This window comes from Ranitomeya variabilis, chromosome 6 (assembly GCF_051348905.1).
Source record: "Ranitomeya variabilis isolate aRanVar5 chromosome 6, aRanVar5.hap1, whole genome shotgun sequence".
In the NCBI taxonomy this organism is placed as follows: domain Eukaryota; kingdom Metazoa; phylum Chordata; class Amphibia; order Anura; family Dendrobatidae; genus Ranitomeya; species Ranitomeya variabilis.
In genome coordinates, this window is record NC_135237.1 from 45,482,545 (window position 1) to 45,501,943 (window position 19,399).

Below are 19,399 nucleotides of genomic sequence, written 5' to 3' on the forward strand. Positions count from 1 at the left end.
GTCTAAAATTCTGCCGCTCGCTTCTGGACAGAATTCTATCACATTGCATATTTTCTGGCGTCTTCTCAGTAGACACCGCCAAATGGTGCACAGGTTTGCGCTCCCGCAGACGCCTATCGATCTGAATAGCCATTGTCATGGACTCATTCAGACCCGCAGGCACAGGGAACCCCACCATAACATCCTTAATGGCATCAGAGAGACCTTCTCTGAAAATCGCCGCCAGGGCGCACTCATTCCACTGAGTAAGCACAGACCATTTACGGAATTTTTGGCAGTATATTTCAGCTTCATCTTGCCCCTGAGATAGGGACATCAAAGCTTTTTCCGCCTGAAGCTCTAAATGAGGTTCCTCATAAAGCAACCCCAAGGCCAGAAAAAACGCATCCACATTGAGCAACGCAGGATCCCCTGGTGTCAATGCAAAAGCCCAATCTTGAGGGTCGCCCCGGAGCAAGGAAATTACAATCCTGACCTGCTGTGCAGGATCTCCGGCAGAGCGAGACTTCAGGGACAAAAACAATTTGCAATTATTTTTAAAATTTTGAAAGCAAGATCTATTCCCTGAAAAAAATTCAGGCAAAGGAATTCTAGGTTCAGATATAGGTGCATGAACAACAAAATCTTGCAAATTTTGTACCTTCGTGGCGAGATTATTCAAACCTGTAGCTACACTCTGAAGATCCATTTCAAACAGGTGAACACAGAGCCATTCAAGGATTAGAAGGAGAGAAAGAGAGGAAGGCTGCAGTATAGGCAGACTAGCAAGTGATTCAATTATGAGCACACTCAGAACTAGAGAAAAAAAAAAAAAAAAAAATTTTCAGCAGACTTCTTTTTTCTCTCCTTTCTCAGCCAATAATTTAACCCTTTTTGGCCGGTCAAACTATCATGATTCTCAATGGCGAGAGAACATAGCCCAGCATATATAAGAACTAGCTCTTGGAAGATGGAACTATCATGATTCTCAATGGCGAGAGAACATAGCCCAGCATATATAAGAACTAGCTCTTGGAAGATGGAATCTAAACTGACCATGATCTAAACCTGCCGCACAATTAACAGTGGCCGGGTAGCGTGCCTACGTTTTATCCCTAGACGCCCAGCGCCAGCCGGAGGACTAACTAATCCTAGCAGAGGAAAATACAGTCCTGGCTCACCTCTAGAGAAATTTCCCCAAAAGGCAGACAGAGGCCCCCACATATATTGGCGGTGATTTTAGATGAAATGACAAACGTAGTATGAAAATAGGTTTAGCAAAATCGAGGTCCGCTTACTAGATAGCAGGAAGACAGAAAGGGCACTTTCATGGTCAGCTGAAAACCCTATCAAAACACCATCCAGAAATTACTTTAAGACTCTAGTATTAACTCATAACACCAGAGTGGCAATTTCAGATCACAAGAGCTTTCCAGACACAGTAACGAAACAGCAGCTGTGAACTGGAACAAAATGCAAAAACAAACAAGGACGAAAGTCCAACTTAGCTGGGAGTTGTCTAGTAGCAGGAACATGCAAAGAAAGGCTTCTGATTACATTGTTGACCGGCATGAAACTGACAGAGGAGCAAGGTTATATAGAGACTCCCACATCCTGATGGGAACAGGTGAACAGAGAGGATGATGCACACAAGTTCAATTCCACCAGTGGCCACCGGGGGAGCCCAGAATCCAATTTCACAACAGCGTTGTATACGAACATTGGACACGAATTGGGTATAATAACAGCATCTTATTTCCTAAGTAAACAATCTACAGGGGACAGGGCCCATGGTACTTTCATCCTAAAATTACTTAAATTTGTCTTAGAAAAAAACTGCTTTGTATTTGATAGAAACTTCTACAAACAAACCTCAGGCACAGCCATGGGGGCAAAATGTGCGCCCTCTTACGCTAACCTCTTTATGGGGTGGTGGGAGGAGACACATGTACAGAAGTTGGAGGATTTTTCTATACACGTGGTAAAATGGTTACGATATATAGATGATATCGTCATAGTTTGGTCAGGGACAACTGAGGAACTACACATTTTCATAGAGGGGCTCAACAATAATGATTGGAATATCAAATTAACGTCTTGCTTCTCTACCATCTCTGTTGAATTTTTAGATTTAAAACTAATGATCGACCAAAATCGGATCACCACCACATTATTTCGAAAACGGACAGCAACCAACAATCTTCTCCACTTCGAAAGTTTCCATCCAATGCACCTAAAAAAAGGCATCCCAAAAGGACAATTCCTCAGACTGAGGAGAAATTGCAGCCGTATAGATGACTTTGTTGAAGAATCTCGCCAGTTGACCAACAGGTTTCGTGAACGGGGATATCCACGTGGGACCATTGCCGGAGCATTTGAGTCATCAAGAGAGAAGACAAGAGAGGAGGCCTTAAAACCCCGGGTAAGACCAGTTTCAAATACGGTTAATTTGATTACCAAATTTAACAACCAGTGGAGTGACATATACCGCATTTTAAACGCCAACTGGGGTATTCTGAGGAGTGAACCAAAACTAAGATCCTTTATTGGGGATCGGCCCAAAGTAATAGCAAGAAGGGCAAAGAATTTGAAAGATTACTTGTCCAATAGCCATTACAGACGTCCAACCACAAAACTAAGGTCTGGTCACTCAAACAAGGGATCTTACCCTTGTGGTAGTTGCTCCATTTGCCCGAAAATGATAGCCAGCAGGGGGATTACAGTTAAACATTTGCCCACACAGATACAGTCTAAAACACATTTCAATTGCCGTTCACGCAATGTGGTTTATGCATTGTTCTGTGGCTGTGACAAAATCTACGTCGGTCAGACGACCCAAGAGATACGACGTAGAATACAACAACATCTGTCCAATATAGCTACTGCTAGATCAGACAAACAAAAAGGAAAAGCGTTAACATCAGTGGCATCACACTTCTTGGAAGCCCACGCTGGTTCGGGAGATTCCCTTAAGGTCATGGGCCTAGAAGGAGTAAACATAAACATAAGAGGGGGTAATATAACCGAGGAGCTTCTGCGTCGAGAAGCTAGATGGATTTACGATCTAGATAGTCTCGCACCCAATGGCCTTAACGAAGAGTTATTATATTCTGGCTTCTATAAAAAGAAATGACCTGAACAACTCCTCACGTTTTGACCATAAGGGAACGACCCCCCCTTTTGTGTTTTCATGTTTCACATATATGCATAGTTATGCATTAAAGGAAAAAAAATTTTCTTTTCTCCCTTTTTCTCCCCATGCTATCTATAGTGCAAACCTACCCAAGGGGACGGATGAAATAGGACTAACTTTGGAAACCAGCCCCCCCACTATGAAGATCCAAGAAGAAACTATTGAGGAAACTTCATCAAAATCACAGTGTATCTCTAACCCTGTGTGCATTTTTTTTTTTTTTTTTGTATATGTAGCTCCACGACTTTACAACTCCTGTAAAAGAGGCTTTGAAACCTTGGAGTACATGAAGTAAAGAGTACATGAATGGGTAACTCATGATCTTTCAACTTCATTTTTTAGGACATCAAACTGTACCATAAACTAAATAGGATCAAAAACACAGATGGGTGTAGATCCGCATGTGATTTATGCAACATATAGAGTACCTGGTTTGATGCCATACAGCAACCAATCCTCAAAGTATTATTAGATATATGTGAAAGTTATGCAGATAAAGTAAGGTGCATAATAAAAGGGTACCATTAGAGTATTAAATGTATAGGTGAGCATGTTCAAGTGTTGGGATCACAATAAACTGCAGTTGCGCAAATATATATGTAAGGTTATAACTTCTGGAAACTAGATATATAAGCATATTTATCCCTATATATTTATAAATTGTTTTTTTGCGAAAAAACGCCATTCCTGATCTATGCGCAGGCGCATAAAGACAAAATCTGAGTACTCAGTACGCAGGCGTGGTTATAACATCTATAAGCGCAAGCGCACAACAATACACTTTCTTGGATCCAGACGCGCCGGCGCATTGTAAAAAAGAAAATGCAGTAGATCATTGTGCAAGCGCTCTGTAAAGATATGACCCCAGCCTCATACTTCCGGGTTAGGACCAGGCACGCTGAACGCTACTGCCAGGTTCCGCTTCTTACACCTGAAACAAGGGTAAATATGATTAAGATAGCTTAAATAAGCAGACTTCCACACAAGGGATACACTCACCTTGAAAAAGACACCGTGTGTGTCGGAACGCGTGGGTCTCGTACTCCAATATATCCTGGCTGCACCACTGCTTTAGGGACCAGGGGGCGACTATAGAGGACTGATTAGGGTGAAGTATACAGCCTTTATCTGTCATTTTGGTTGGCAACTAATGCCTCTTCATTGGTTTCTATGATCTGTGCTGCTTTTGGTATTAGTGTGAGCATTTCTGTAGACCCAATATCAGACTAAGTAATATTAATGCATGTAAACATAGTGGCAGCACGCCATCTGTGGGCATAAGTGTTACAATTTATGAGTTTGCCATACCATTTGTGATTTTTTTCTCTTTATGTATGACATGTTCTTCTTGTATACATAATGTCGCTAACCCAAGGGTTCCGTATATGGGAACTATATATACATATCCTTTGAACAATACGTTATGCAGCAATTGAGATATATATAAACATATTTGGTGCAAAAAAAATCTCTTTAAACCAGGCAATATCTATATTATTTGCATGATTTGTCTTCTGGACTATTGGAGTTGTCTCCTCTCTGGAATTTTTTTAAATGTTTTTAAATTGTGTGTAGTATCTCTACGTGGAAATAAACTTTTGTAATTTTGAAACAAAATTTTCTTGTAGAGTTCCAACCGTTTTTGGCATGCGCTTTTTTCTTTAAATTGTGACTTATATAATACATGCTTGGTAGTGAACCCACGTCATTTATCTATATATTATTGAATGGTGCCCGCTTAAAAAAATTTATATTTATCCACGGACAGCACTTATCAGGCACTATGTGATCTTGGCCATATATGTTTGACTGTGAAACGCACCGGTGTTTCAGAGAAAAATGCATTTTAAGAGCCACCGGGGACTGAGCTGCATGAGAGACTAGTCAGTTGGACGGATCCACAGCGAGACCTGTCACTCCGGGGCAGTAGGCGAGAAAAAGCCACTGTGCCTGATACATGCTGTCCGTGGATCAGGCGGCATTTATCAGCTGTCAGGTTCCCTTTAACTGAAGATACAATCAGATATAAGCCGCAGTGAATGAAAATATAAAGAAACTTTCTGATAAGCTTTATGTTTTTTTAGAGCTCCGACCTGTGTAAGAGATTGTACGACGCTCGTCAGCTCTTTTATCTCAACCACTTCGCTCTCGTCGGTCTGCGTCGACCGATCAGATTCATAGAGGCCAACTCGAAGTTGATTGGAGATCGCTCGCCTGCAACAAAGTAAATTGCTGTTTACAATGTTATAAAAATAAATCAATAAATATAAATAACATTACAGAATGAAAAATAAATGTCGGAGTCATCTTGGCCTATTAAAAAGAGCCAAATCCAGGTGGTGGCACACTGCCAGTTTCATATTGATGAGCTCGCCCCATTGTACATCATTAATATCAGATCAGCGGGGACCCAACACACCCGGCGGCACCATCGATAAGCTGCTAGGAACTCCGGCAGGAGGATGAGGTTTTACCACGCTACATTATGACGATGACGCTTAGTGTGCAGAATAAACAACATGATCATTTCTATGCACAGTTTGTGGGGTTTACAGACAACGTTCCGCTAAAAGGAAAGAGTTCAACCAGCCTAATAATGAGGTTAAAGGGGTTGTCCACGCTTGGGATGAAAGTCTGCAGTCGCTCTATGTGGCTACAGACGTCTGAGTCCTTACAACGTGACCTCATGTATGTGATTTGCATACCTGCAGTCACATCCTAACTAGACGTGTGCAACCTCGCTCAATGCAAATGCACTGAACATGAACACGTCTAGTAGGAATGTGGCCAGAAGTATGCAAATCACATACATGAGGTCACGTGACTGCCTGCTCTCACAGGCAATACCATAGTAACATAGCTAGCAAGGCCGAAAAAAGACATTTGTCCATCCAGTTCAGCCTATATTCCGTCAGCATAAATCCCCAGATCTACGTCCTTCTAAAGAACCTAATGACTGTAAGATGCAATATTGTTATGCTCCAGGAAGACATCCAGGCCTCTCTTGAACCCCTCGACTCAGTTCGCCATCACCACCTCCTCAGGCAAGGAATTCCAGATTCTCACTGCCCTAACAGTAAAGATTCCTCTTTTATGTTGGTGGAAAAACCTTCTCTCCTCCAGCCGCAGAGAATGCCCCCTTGTGACCATGAGATTCCTTGGTACAAACAGATCCTCTGAGAAGCCTAAAAACGTGAGCAGCACACACTGTCAGGGTATTATTATTATTTTATTATTATTTATTATTATAGCGCCATTTATTCCATGGCGCTTTACATGTGAGGAGGGGTGTACATAATAAAAACAGGTACCATAATCTTGAACAATACAATTCACAACTGGTACAGGAGGAGAGAGGACCCTGCCCGCGAGGGCTCACAATCTACAAGGGATGGGTGAGGATATAGTAGGTGAGGGTAGAGATGGTCGTGCAGCGGTTTGGTCGATCGGTGGCTACTGCAGGTTGTAGGCTTGTCGGAAGAGGTGGGTCTTCAGGTTCTTTTTGAAGGTTTCGATGGTAGGTGAGAGTCTGATGTGTTGGGGCAGAGAGTTTCAGAGTAGGGGGGATACACGGGAGACATCTTGTATGCGATTGTGGGAAGAGGAGATAAGAGGGGAGTAGAGAAGGAGATCTTGTGAGGATCGGAGGTCACAGATGTATGGAGGAGACAGGTTGTGGATGGCTTTGAATGTCATGGTTAGGGTTTTGTACTGGAGTCTCTGGGTAATGGGGAGCAAGTGAAGGGATTGACAGAGGGGAGAGGTTGGGGAATAGCGGGGGGACAGGTGGATTAGTCGGGCAGCAGAGTTTAGAATAGATTGGAGGGGTGCGAGAGTGTTTGAGGGGAGGCCACAGAGCAGGAGGTTACAGTAGTCGAGGCGGGAGATGATGAGGGCATGGGCTAGGGTTTTTGCAGATTCTTGGTTTAGGAATGTACGGATCCGTGAAATATTTTTGAGTTGAAGGCGGCAGGAAGTGGAAAGGGCTTGGATATGTGGTTTGAAGGAGAGATCAGTGTCAAGGATTACCCCGAGACAGCGAGCTTGTGGGACTGGGGAGAGTGGGCAGCCGTTTACTGTAATGGATAGGTTCGCTGGTGGGGGGTCACGTGAGATGGGGGAAAGATGATGAATTCTGTTTTGTCCATGTCAAGTTTTAGAAATCTAGCGGAGAAGGATGAAATAGCGGATAGACATTGAGGGATTCTGGTTAGTAGGGTGGTGATATCTGGTCCAGAGATGTAAATCTGTGTGTCGTCAGCAGGTCAGGGTATGTGCACACGTATTTTTGAGGTCTGCGGATTTTTCCGCAGCGGATTTGAGAAATCCGCAGGTAAAAAGGCACTGTGTTTTACCTGCGGAATTACCGTGGATTTTGTGCGGATTCCACCTGCGGTTTTACACCTGCGGATTCCTATTATGGAGCAGGTGTAAACCGCTGCGGAATCCACACAAAGAATTGCCATACTGCGGAATGTAAACCACTGTGTTTCCACGCGTTTTTTCCGGAGCATGGGCACAGCGGTTTCTGTTTTCCATAGGTTTACATGGTACTGTAAACTCATGGAAAACTGCTGCGGATCCGCAGCAAAATCTGCAACGCGTGCACATAGCCTCAGGATTGAGAAGTCTAAAGTCACAAAAAGTGACTGCAAACTTTATTCCCAAGCCTGGACAACCCCTTTAACGAGCTTAGTTACAAATATGCAATTCCTTTATGAAGAGTCTGGTATTATCTCTATAATTTCCAGAGTCCACAGCATAGAGAGAACAGTGGTTACCGATGCTGCAATAACCAATTATATGTAGTTTTTATTTTTTTTTTCTCTATAAAAAGTATTTTCACAAATTAAAAAACCTGTTTGTATTTTTTCAAAACAGTTAATTATTTTTTAACCCATCGATGTGCTTAACTTAACCATGTGATCACTTTCTTGTACCTGTAAGGACAGGTACAGAAGGTTGTATATTCTGTCATACAAGAGAATCATCTGATTATGCTAATCACACTCTGATCAAACTCTAATCAGTGTGATCAGAATCTCTCGGCTGAGCAGAAGATAGAGCGCGGTCCGGTGTTTTCATCGCACTCATTGACTAGCTTGGCTGAGTGTGATCCCACCATCAGATCATACTCGGGCATGCAGCGAGTTTTTTACCAGGACCGGCTCTCTCTAAAGAAAAAAAGTCGAACATGTGCACAGCCCCATAGAATAACATTGGTCAGGTGCAATCCGATGTTTTGTCGGATCACATTTGGACCAAAAATACGGTCATGTGCACGAGCCCTAATGTTATATAGTGCAGGGTATTATGCCTCTCTGTAGCAGGCTGGATTCACACATCCATGTGTCAGGGTTCGGGATTCACGGACCAGCTGTGCATCACCCAACCAGAATACAACAGCCTCATAACAGCGGATGACAAGTTCGGGTTAGGAGAGCTGCAGCCAGTTTGTGAAAAAACGGAGCCTGACATGGATGTGTGAATCCAACGTAATACAGTTATAATAATAATTATTATTATTATTATTTATTGTTATAGCGCCATTTATTCCATGGCGCTTTACAAGTGAGGAGGGGTATACATAATAAAAACAAGTACAATAATCTTGAACAATACAAGTCATAACTGGTACAGTAGGAGAGAGGACCCTGCCCGCGAAGGCTCACAATCTACAAGGGATTTAATAATAAATAATTTTTATTTATATAGCGCCAACATATTCCGCAGCGCTTTACCACTTATAGAGGGGACTTGTACAGACAATAGACATTACAGCATAACAGAAATCACAGTTCAAAACAGATACCAGGAGGAATGAGGGCCCTGCTCGCAAGCTTACAAACTATGAGGAAAAGGGGAGACACGAGAGGTGGATGGTAACAATTGCTTTAGTTATTTGGACCAGCCATAGTGTAAGGCTCGGGTGTTCATGTAAAGCTGCATGAACCAGTTAACTGCCTAAGTATGTAGCAGTACAGACACAGAGGGCTATTAACTGCATAAAGTGTATGAGAACATGATGCAAGGAACCTGATTATGTTTTTTTTTTTTTTTATTAATAGGCCACACAGGGATAGTTAGGTTAATGCATTGAGGCGGTAGGCCAGTCTGAACAAATGCGTTTTTAGGGCACGCTTAAAACTGTGGGGATTGGGGATTAATCGTATTAACCTAGGTAATGCATTCCAAAGAATCGGCGCAGCACGTGTAAAGTCTTGGAGACGGGAGTGGGAGGTTCTGATTATTGAGGATGCTAACCTGAGGTCGTTAGCGGAGCGGAGGGCACGGGTAGGGTGGTAGACTGAGACCAGAGAGGAGATGTAGGGTGGTGCTGAGCCATGGAGTGCTTTGTGGATGAGGGTAGTAGTTTTGTACTGGATTCTGGAGTGGATGGGTAGCCAGTGTAATGACTGGCACAAGGTAGAGGCATCGGTGTAACGGTTGGTGAGGAATATGATCCTGGCAGCAGCATTCAGGACAGATTGGAGCGGGGAGAGTTTGGTAAGAGGGAGGCCGATTAGTAGAGAGTTACAATAGTCCAGACGAGAATGAATAAGCGAGACAGTAAGAGTTTTTGCAGAGTCGAAAGTAAGAAAAGGGCGAATTCTAAAAATGTTTTTGAGATGCAGATAAGAAGAGCGAGCCAGTGATCGGATGTGGGGGGTGAATGAAAGCTCGGAATCAAGGATGACCCCAAGACAGCGGGCATGTTGCAGTTAGACTATGTTCACACATTGTGTTTTTGCAAATTTTCAGCTGTTTCACAATATCAGCAAAGTCTATGAGACTTTGCACACACCTTGTTTTTTTTTTCTCCTGTTTTGTCAAAAGAGCTGCGTTTTTGCATAATGCAGCACATCACTTCTTTCAACATTTTTTCAGCGTTTTTCAACCATTGCAAGCAATGAGTAACTGCAAAAACCGCAGGTATCAGGTTTTGCTCCATTTTTGGTGCCAACACCTGATGAGTAGTGATGAGCGAGTGTACTCGTTGCTCGGGTTTTCCAGAGCACGCTCGGGTGATCTCCGAGTATTTGTAACTGTTCGGAGATTAAGTTTTCATCGTGGCAGCTGAATGATTTACAGCTACTAGCCAGGCTGAGTACATGTGGGGATTCTCTAGCAACCAGGCAACCCCCACATGTACTCAGGCTGGGTAGTAGCTGTAAATCATGCAGCTGAGCTGATGAAAACTTAATCTCTGAGCACTAAAAAATACTCGGAGATCACCCGAGCGTGCTAGGGAAAACCTGAGCAATGAGTATATTCTCTCATCACTACTGATGAAGTTGAATCACATTATTTTTTATGCACTAAACTCTATCAGCGTGCACAAGAGACAAATGTACCATGACCAAAACGCAGTAAAAAAAAGCGCACAAAAACGCAGCAAACACTCAGCAAAATCTGTTTTTTCACGCTGCTACCTTACTGCTAAAAGAGCAGGTTTTGCCTGCATTAAAAACCACATAAAAAAACGCAATGTTTGAACATAGCCTTAGGGTGTGTTCACACTGCATCTTTTTTAGGCTTTTTTCTTCGTGGAAACCGCTGACAAACCGCTCAAAAGATCGGTACTATCAACTTGTACGTAAATTCAACTTCTGTTCAGGCTTCCAAAAGACGCCGAGTCTTTACAATGAGGCGCGCGAGGACCGTCCTTCAGGAGTTTTCTGCTCGGATGACGCTGAATACTTTACAGTAGAAAGCTCAGAACACACCCTGGCATTTTTTTTAGTGTTTTGTTTCAAAAAATGCTAATAGATCACTTCATTGTTCAACGTGTTAAAAAAAAGACGACCAAGAAAACGATGAAAAATGGCTCAGAAAAAATAGCCGGTGGAAATTAAATCTCCAAAAAAGGGTGGAGGAAACAACGAACGAAAAGTTGAAAAGGCATCAGGTTCATAAAGCTCCAGAGAAGAGGAGCGATTTCTGTAGTGTCTGAAAATCGAATGTCTTTGATCGCCAGAAACAGGCGCAGTGTGAACGCTCCCTTACACAGACTATGAGGCCAAACATGTCAGTGTCACGGCTGGGAGCCATTGCTGGAGGTGGGCACTCACTGGCACCACAGGATTGTGGATAGGATCCTCTGCTCTGACCCGTGACATGGAAATTACACTGGTACAGGAAAATTTGTCACAGATAAAACTTGTAACATAACAACAGGTAAATTTCCATCACGTGACACCGCCATGCATGCTGGGAGTTGTAGTCGCAGCAGCACACTGATCTATGGCTCCATAGTGACATCTCCTCCATTACCTGAACTCGATCTCCCGGACATAAGCCTGCACAGCCAGATCGTCGTCCAGGGCGCCGGGCAGAGCCGCTGTCTCCGGGCTTCTCCGGTTCTCCATGTTTACATTTACCATCCAAAGAGCGTCCGTATCCATGCCAACCATACCTGCCTCTGTAAGGAAACATCACTTCCGGTTTCCGAGCGGTAGTAGTCGGCCATCTTTGATATGGGCAGTGATGCCATATGTGTCGTCTTATATCACAGCAGCCTCACTCTAGTCTCCATTATTAAAATATCTGGAAACTTTACTTCTTAGAATGTGCGTTTTGAGCTCCATGCATTTTATTTTATTTTTATCATTCCTGTTTCTTTGAATTGCAATGGCCACCACTGTTCTTGCCCATTTGTCTCACACTGTAACACAGTATGGCAGATTTGCCACTCAGGAGCCTGAGAAAGATGAGTGATGCACTGTATGGGCAAACAAAGTGAATATTGTAAAAGCTTCTATTGAAACTTCTTGGGCTGGTTTCACACGGTCGATGTTCTTCACAGTCAGAGAACATATGGCGATTCCTGGACCTGCTACCGCCGATCTCCTGACCTGAACTGGGTCTCCTGACCTGCGGCCGGCAGGATATCATGATCTGTACTCGCTCCGTAAAGACGGGTGACACCGGCCTAAGGCTATGTTCACACGGCATTTTTTGAGGAGCCCACTCTCTGACATCCATATGCTCTAAAACAAGGGTTAGCTCCCTTGGCATGGTGTGGCACAGCCAGCACATGGGTCACGTTTGCCTGGCACACTGGGTACTGTGCACATAACATTGTGCAGCCACTGGCAGAGCTGTGGACGGGCAGGGTTTCTAGCTACAGCGATGCCCAATGTGTGCTAGTTTTAAAGTCTGTCGGTGTAGCCGAGACCCAAGTCACTCGTGGATGGCTAATGGCCGCACGTTTTCTTATGCTTAACGTGAAGCTATTGATGGGATTGACAATTTTGACGCAGCAACAGCCAGACTATATACTATACTGCCAACTTTTATCACTAGGAGAACCAGTTGGGTATAATACCAAGCTGGCAACATGCATGATGACCAAATAATATGTTTAAGAGGAGAATGCCAAGGTACGTACTGAGCTGGCAAGGTGTGCGGAGCCCATGCAGTGCAAGAAGTGGCACAGTGACTGGTACCATGGCTGGCACCACTGGTGGTGGTGGACACAAACAAAAACCGGCCCTGGTGCAAGAACAGTATATGGGCCTCTTCACGGTCCAACAGCGCATCATAATGTATAATTCCACATATCACGCAGATCCCACCACTGTTACCGCTTTGTCACAGGTGACAGCGGAGAGATCACAAAGATCTCACCAATTTGTCAGTAGATGCAACTCCGCTGCCTCGAATTGTCAGGACAATTACGCAACGGATTGACAAGTGTGACAAGTGATGGACAAGGCCGCGGCTGCTCCCACTACTAAATTGGTTATTGGAGAACTCACAGTGAGTGTATGGTATATACATTTCCAATTATAACGCATGCCATATATGTATATACCATGAAATGGTCAGTGCCAGTGAGTCGCCCACCAGGGCAGTGGGATACTCAGTACCGGGTCCGGGCGCAATTAAAGGGGTGGTCACGGTGGCAGCGACCCGGTACGTGGCCCTGGGCACTCACGTAAAAGGGGAAAGGTCTTTAACCCCTTAACCCCCAAGGGTGGTTTGCACGTTATGGACCGGGCCAATTTTTACAATTCTGACCACTGTCCCTTTATGAGGTTATAACTCTGGAACGGATCCTGGTGATTCTGACATTGTTTTCTCGTGACATATTGTACTTCATGATAGTGGTGAAATTTCTTTGATATTACCTGCGTTTATTTGTGAAAAAAATGGAAATTTGGCGAAAATTTTGAAAATTTCGCAATTTTCCAACTTTGAATTTTTATGCAATTAAATCACAGTGATATGTCACACAAAATCTAATATATAATTGCCTAGAATACTACTTCCTGCAATTTGTGCCAACTTCCGTGGCTTTGTCCGGAGCTAATGTCCGGAGCTAATGTCCGGAGCTAATGTCCGGAGCTAATGTCCGGAGCTAATATCCGGAGATAAGTGACGTCACCAGTGTCCTACACCCAGGCAGAGCACAGGGGCCCCAGGCAGAGCACAGTGGTCCCAGGCAGAGCACAGGGGCCCCAGGCAGCCTATGGGGCCCCAGGCAGAGCACAGTGGCCCCAGGCAGAGCACAGGGGCCCCAGGCAGCATATGGGGCCCCAGGCAGCATATGGGGCCCCAGGCAGCATATGGGGCCCCAGGCAGAGCACAGGGGCCCCAGGCAGCATATGGGGCCCCAGGCAGAGCACAGTGGCCCCAGGCAGAGCACAGGGGCCCCAGGCAGAGCACAGGGGCCCCAGGCAGAGCACAGGGGCCCCAGGCAGCATATGGGGCCCCAGGCAGAGCACAGGGGCCCCAGGCAGCATATGGGGCCCCAGGCAGAGCACAGTGGCCCCAGGCAGCATATGGGGCCCCAGGCAGAGCACAGTGGCCCCAGGCAGAGCACAGGGGCCCCAGGCAGCATATGGGGCCCCAGGCAGAGCACAGTGGTCCCAGGCAGAGCACAGGGGCCCCAGGCAGCTTATGGGGCCCCAGGCAGAGCACAGTGGCCCCAGGCAGAACATGGGGCCCCAGGCAGAGCACAGTGGCCCCAGGCAGAGCACAGGGGCCCCAGGCAGAACATGGGGCCCCAGGCAGAGCACAGGGGCCCCAGGCAGCATATGGGGCCCCAGGCAGAGCACAGGGGCCCCAGGCAGCATATGGGGCCCCAGGCAGAGCACAGTGGCCCCAGGCAGAGCACACACCAAATCGGAGGCCGAGGGGCCCCGCCAACCAAATCGGAGGCCGAGGGGCCCCGCCAACCAAATCGGAGGCCGAGGAGCCCCGCCCACCAAATCGAAGGCCGAGCGGCCCCGCCCACCAAAGCGGAGGCCGAGGGGCCCGGCCCCGCCCACCAAAGCGGAGGCCGAGGGGCCCCGACCACCACATCGGAAGGCCGAGGGGCCCCGCCCACCAAATCGGAGGCCGACGGGCCCCACCCACCAAAGCGGAGGCCGAGGGGCCCCACCCACCAAATCGGAGGCCGAGGGTCCCCGCCCACCAAATCGGAGGCCGAGGGTCCCCACCCACCAAATCGAAGGCTGAGGAGCCCCGCCCACCACATCGGAGGCCGAGGGGCCCCGCCCACCAAATCGGAGGCCGAGGGTCCCCGCCCATCAAATCGGAGGCCGAGTGTCCCCGCCCACCAAATCGGAGGCCGAGGGGCCCCGCCCACCAAATCGGAGGCCGAGGGGCCCCGCCCACCAAATCGGAGGCCGAGGGGCCCCGCCCACCAAATCGGAGGCCGAGGGGCCCCGCCCACCAAATCGGAGGCCGAGGGGCCCCACCAACCAAATCGGAGGCCGAGGAGCCCCGCCCACCAAATCGAAGGCCGAGCGGCCCCGCCCACCAAAGCGGAGGCAGAGGGACCCCGCCCACCAAATCTAACCAAAGCGGAGGCCGAGGGTCCCCGCCCACCAAATCGGAGGCAGAGGGACCCCACCCACCAAATCGGAGACCGAGGGGCCCCGCCCACCAAAGCGGAGGCCGAGGGTCCCCGCCCACCAAATCGGAGGTCGAGGGTCCCCGCCCACCAAATCGGAGGCCGAGGGTCCCCGCCCACCAAACCGGAGGCCGGTCCCCGCCCACCAAGTCGGAGGCCGAGGGTCCCCACCCACCAAATCGGAGGACGAGGGGCCCCACCAACCAAATCGGAGGCCGAGGAGCCCCGCCCACCAAAAGTAAGTGCGGCCCCAAAAGTAAGTGCGCCCCCGGGTGCAAAAGTAAGTGCGCCCCCGGGTGCAAAAGTAAGTGCGCCCCCGGGTGCAAAAGTAAGTGCGCCCCCGGGTGCAAAAGTGCGCCCCCGGGTGCAAAAGTAAGTGCACCCCCGGGTGCAAAAGTAAGTGCGCCCCCGGGTGCAAAAGTAAGTGCGCCTCCGTGTGCAAAAGTAAGTGCGCCCCCGGGTGCAAAAGTAAGCGCGCCCCCGGCCCCGGGTGCAAAAGTAAGCGCGCCCCCCAGTCCCGTGTGTGAAAAGTGCTGCTGTAAAGCTGGTAGCGCTGTTCAAGCACCATGTATTTCCTTCAGGAAATGCCCATCTAATATATAATTGCCTAGAATACTACTTCCTGCAATTTGTGCCAAGAAAGAACATACCAATATACATAGTTATTGATACATATTATTTATTATTTACATTATTGTTCTTAAGCAAAGAACCGTTGTTGTGGCATTTGCCACAACACGCAAAGTTGTTGTCTGATGTCTTTCATCACTCCCCTCATAAGCATGTTCATGGTTCCTGTGTAACTGTACCTTAAATAACAAGAATTGTCAAGAGCTGGTGAGTGCCATTTTTTGTTCTTTCTTACTATTATTTATTAATTGTATTATTCTTACATTTGAATAAATAAAGTATATATGGATTCTAGACTCCCGATTCTTTAGAATCGGGCTGCCATCTAGTACTTAATAAGTAACATTTCCCACATGTCTACTTTACATCAGCACCATTTTGGAACCAAAATTTTTTTTTTGTTAGGGAGTTATAAGGGTTAAAAGTTGACCAGCAATTTCTCATTTTTACAACACCATTTTTTTTTAGGGACCACATCTCATTTGAAGTCATTTTGAGGGGTCTATATGATAGAAAATACCCAAGTGTGACACCATTCTAAAAACTGCATCCCTCAAGGTGCTCAAAACCACATTCAAAAAGTTTATTAACCCTTCAGGTGTTTCACAGGAATTTTTGGAATGTTTAAATAAAAATGAACATTTAACTTTTTTTCACACAAAATTTACTTCAGCTCCAATTTGTTTTATTTTACCAAGGGTAACAGGAGAAAATGGACCCCAAAAGATGTTATACAATTTGTCCTGAGTACGCCGATACCCCATATGTGGGGGTAAACCACTGTTTGGGCACATGACAGAGCTCGGAAGCGAAGGAACGCCATTTGACTTTTCAATGCAAAATTGACTGGAATTGAGATGGGACGCCATGTTGCGTTTGGAGAGCCACTGATGTGCCTAAACATTGAAACCCCCCACAAGTGACACCATTTTGGAAAGTAGACCCCCTAAGGAACTTATCTAGATGTGTGGTGAGCACTTTGACCCACCAAGTGCTTCACAGAAGTTTATAATGCAGAACCGTAAAAATAAAAAATCATATTTTTTCACAAAAATGATCTTTTCGCCCCCAATTTTTTATTTTCCCAAGGGTAAGAGAAGAAATTGGACCCCAAAAGTTGTTGTACAATTTGTCCTGAGTACGCTGATACCCCATATGTGGGGGTAAACCACTGTTTTGGCGCATGGGAGAGCTCGGAAGGGAAGGAGCGCCGTTTGACTTTTCACTGCAAAATTGACAGGAATTGAGATGGGACGCCATGTTGCGTTTGGAGAGCCACCGATGTGCCTAAACATTGAAACCCCCCCACAAGTGACACCATTTTTGAAAGTAGACCCCCTAAGGAACTTATCTAGAGGTGTGGTGAGCACTTTAACCCACCAAGTGCTTCGCAGAAGTTTATAATGCAGAGCCGTAAAAATAAAACAAAATTTTTTTCCCACAAAAATTATTTTTTAGCCCCCAGTTTTGTATTTTCCCGAGGGTAACAGGAGAAATTGGACCCTATATATTGTTGTCCAATTTGTCCTGAGTACGCTGATACCTGATATCTGGGGGGGGAACCACCGTTTGAGTGCATGGCAGAGCTCGGAAGGGAAGGAGCATCATTTGCAATGCAGACTTAGATGGATTGGTCTGCAGGCGTCACATTGCGTTTGTAGAGCCCCTAATGTACCTAAACAGTAGAAACCCCCCACAAGTGACCCAATATTGGAAACTAGACCCCCCATGGAACTTATCTAGTTGTGTTGTGAGAACTTTGAACCCCCAAGTGTTTCACTACAGTTTATAACGCAGAGCCGTGAAAAAAAAATAAAATAAAAATTTCCCCCCAAAATTATTTTTTAGCCCCCAGTTTTGTATTTTCCCAATAGTAACAGGAGAAATTGGACCCCAAAAGTTGTTGTCCAATTTGTCTTGAGTACGCTGATACCCCATATGTGGGGGGGAACCACAGCTTGGGCGCATGGGAGGGCTCGGAAGGGAAGGAGCGCCATTTGGAATGCAGACTTAGATGGAATGGTCTGCAGGCGTCACATTGCGTTTGCAGAGCCCCTAATGTACCTAACAGTAGAAACCCCCCACAAGTGACACCATTTTGGAAAGTAGACCCCCTAAGGAACTCATCTAGATGTGTTGTGAGAGCTTTGAATCCCCATGTGTTTCACTACAGTTTATAACGCAGAGCCATGCAAATAAAAAATATTTTTTTTTCCACAAAAATTATTTTTTAGCCCCTAGTTTTGTATTTTCCCAAGGGTAACAGGAGAAATTGGACCCCAAAAGTTGTTCTCCAATGTGTTCTGAGTACGCTGATACCCCATATGTTGGGGTAAACCTCTGTTTGGGCGCACGGGAGAGCTTAGAAGGGAAGGAGCACTGTTTTACTTTTTCAACGCAGAATTGGCTGGAATTGAAATCGGACGCCATGTCACGTTTGGAGAGCCCATGATGTGCCTAAACAGTGGAAACCCCCCAATTATAACTGAAACCCTAATCCAAACACACCCCTAACCCTAATCCCAGCGGTAACCCTAACCACATCTCTAACCCAGACACACCCCTAACCCTAATCCCAACCCTATTCCCAACCGTAAATGTAATCCAAACCCTAACCCTAACTTTAGCCCCAACCCTAACCCTAACTTTAGCCCCAACCCTAAATGTAGCCTTAACCCTAGCCCCAACCCTAACCATAGCCCTAACCCTAGCCCTAACCCTAACCCTAACCCTAGCCCTAACCCTAATGGGAAAATGGAAATAAATACATTTTTTAAATTTTTTTAATTTTTCCCTAACTAAGCAGGTGATGAAGGGGGGTTTGATTTACTTTTATAGTGGGTTATTTAGCGGATTTTTATGATTGGCAGCCGTCACACACTGAAAGACGCTTTTTATTGCAAAAAATATTTTTTGCGTTACCACATTTTGAGAGCTATAATTTTTCCATATTTGAGTCCACAGAGTCATGTGAGATCTTGTTTTTTGCGGGACGAGTTGACGTTTTTATTGGTAACATGTTCGGGCACGGGAGATTTTTTGATCGCTTTTTATTCCGATTTTTGTGAGGCAGAATGATCAAAAACCAGCTATTCATTAATTTCTTTTGGGGGAGGCGTTTATACCGTTCCGCGTTTGGTAAAATTGATAAAGCAGTTTTATTCTTCGGGTCTGTACGATTACAGCGATATCTCATTTATATCATTTTTTTATGTTTTGGCGCTTTTATACGATAAAAGCTATTTTATAGAAAAAATAATTATTTTGGCATCGCTTTATTCTGAGGACTATAACTTTTTTATTTTTTCGCTGATGATGGTGTATGGCGGCTCGTTTTTTGCGGGACAAGATGACGTTTTCAGCGGTACCATGGTTAATTATATCCGTCTTTTTGATCGCGTGTTATTCCACTTTTTGTTTGGCGGTATGAGCATAAAGCGTTGTTTTTTGCCTCGTTTTTTTTTTTTTTTTTTTTTTTTTTTTACGGTGTTCACTGAAGGGGTTAACTAGTGATATAGTTTTATAGGTGGGGTCGTTACGGACGCGGCGATACTAAATATGTGTACTTTTATTGTTTGATTTTTTTTTATTTAGATAAAGAAATGTATTTATGGGAATAATTTTTTTTTATTTATTTATTTAGGATTTTTTTTTTTATTTTTTTTTTACACATGTGGACATTTTTTTTTTTACTTTTTTACTTTGTCCCAGGGGGGGACATTACAGATCGGTGA

General features: G+C 45.5%; 1 protein-coding gene across 2 annotated transcripts in view; it reads right to left on the bottom strand.

The window, feature by feature from the left end:
• C6H10orf67 (chromosome 6 C10orf67 homolog) overlaps positions 1–11,577 on the bottom strand; it is a 147,592-nt gene extending 136,015 nt beyond the window's left edge. The window contains exons 1-2 of one of the 2 annotated variants that reach the window (XM_077268363.1): positions 11,447–11,577; positions 5,266–5,386 (exon numbers count right to left, since the gene is read on the bottom strand). In XM_077268363.1, the coding sequence (XP_077124478.1) occupies positions 5,266–5,386; positions 11,447–11,577 (252 nt within the window). Of the gene's footprint in view, positions 1–5,265; positions 5,387–11,244; positions 11,343–11,446 lie in introns of those variants that run through there. The other variant, XM_077268364.1, reaches the window with a different exon arrangement.
• Between the last annotated feature and the right edge of the window lie 7,822 nt (positions 11,578–19,399).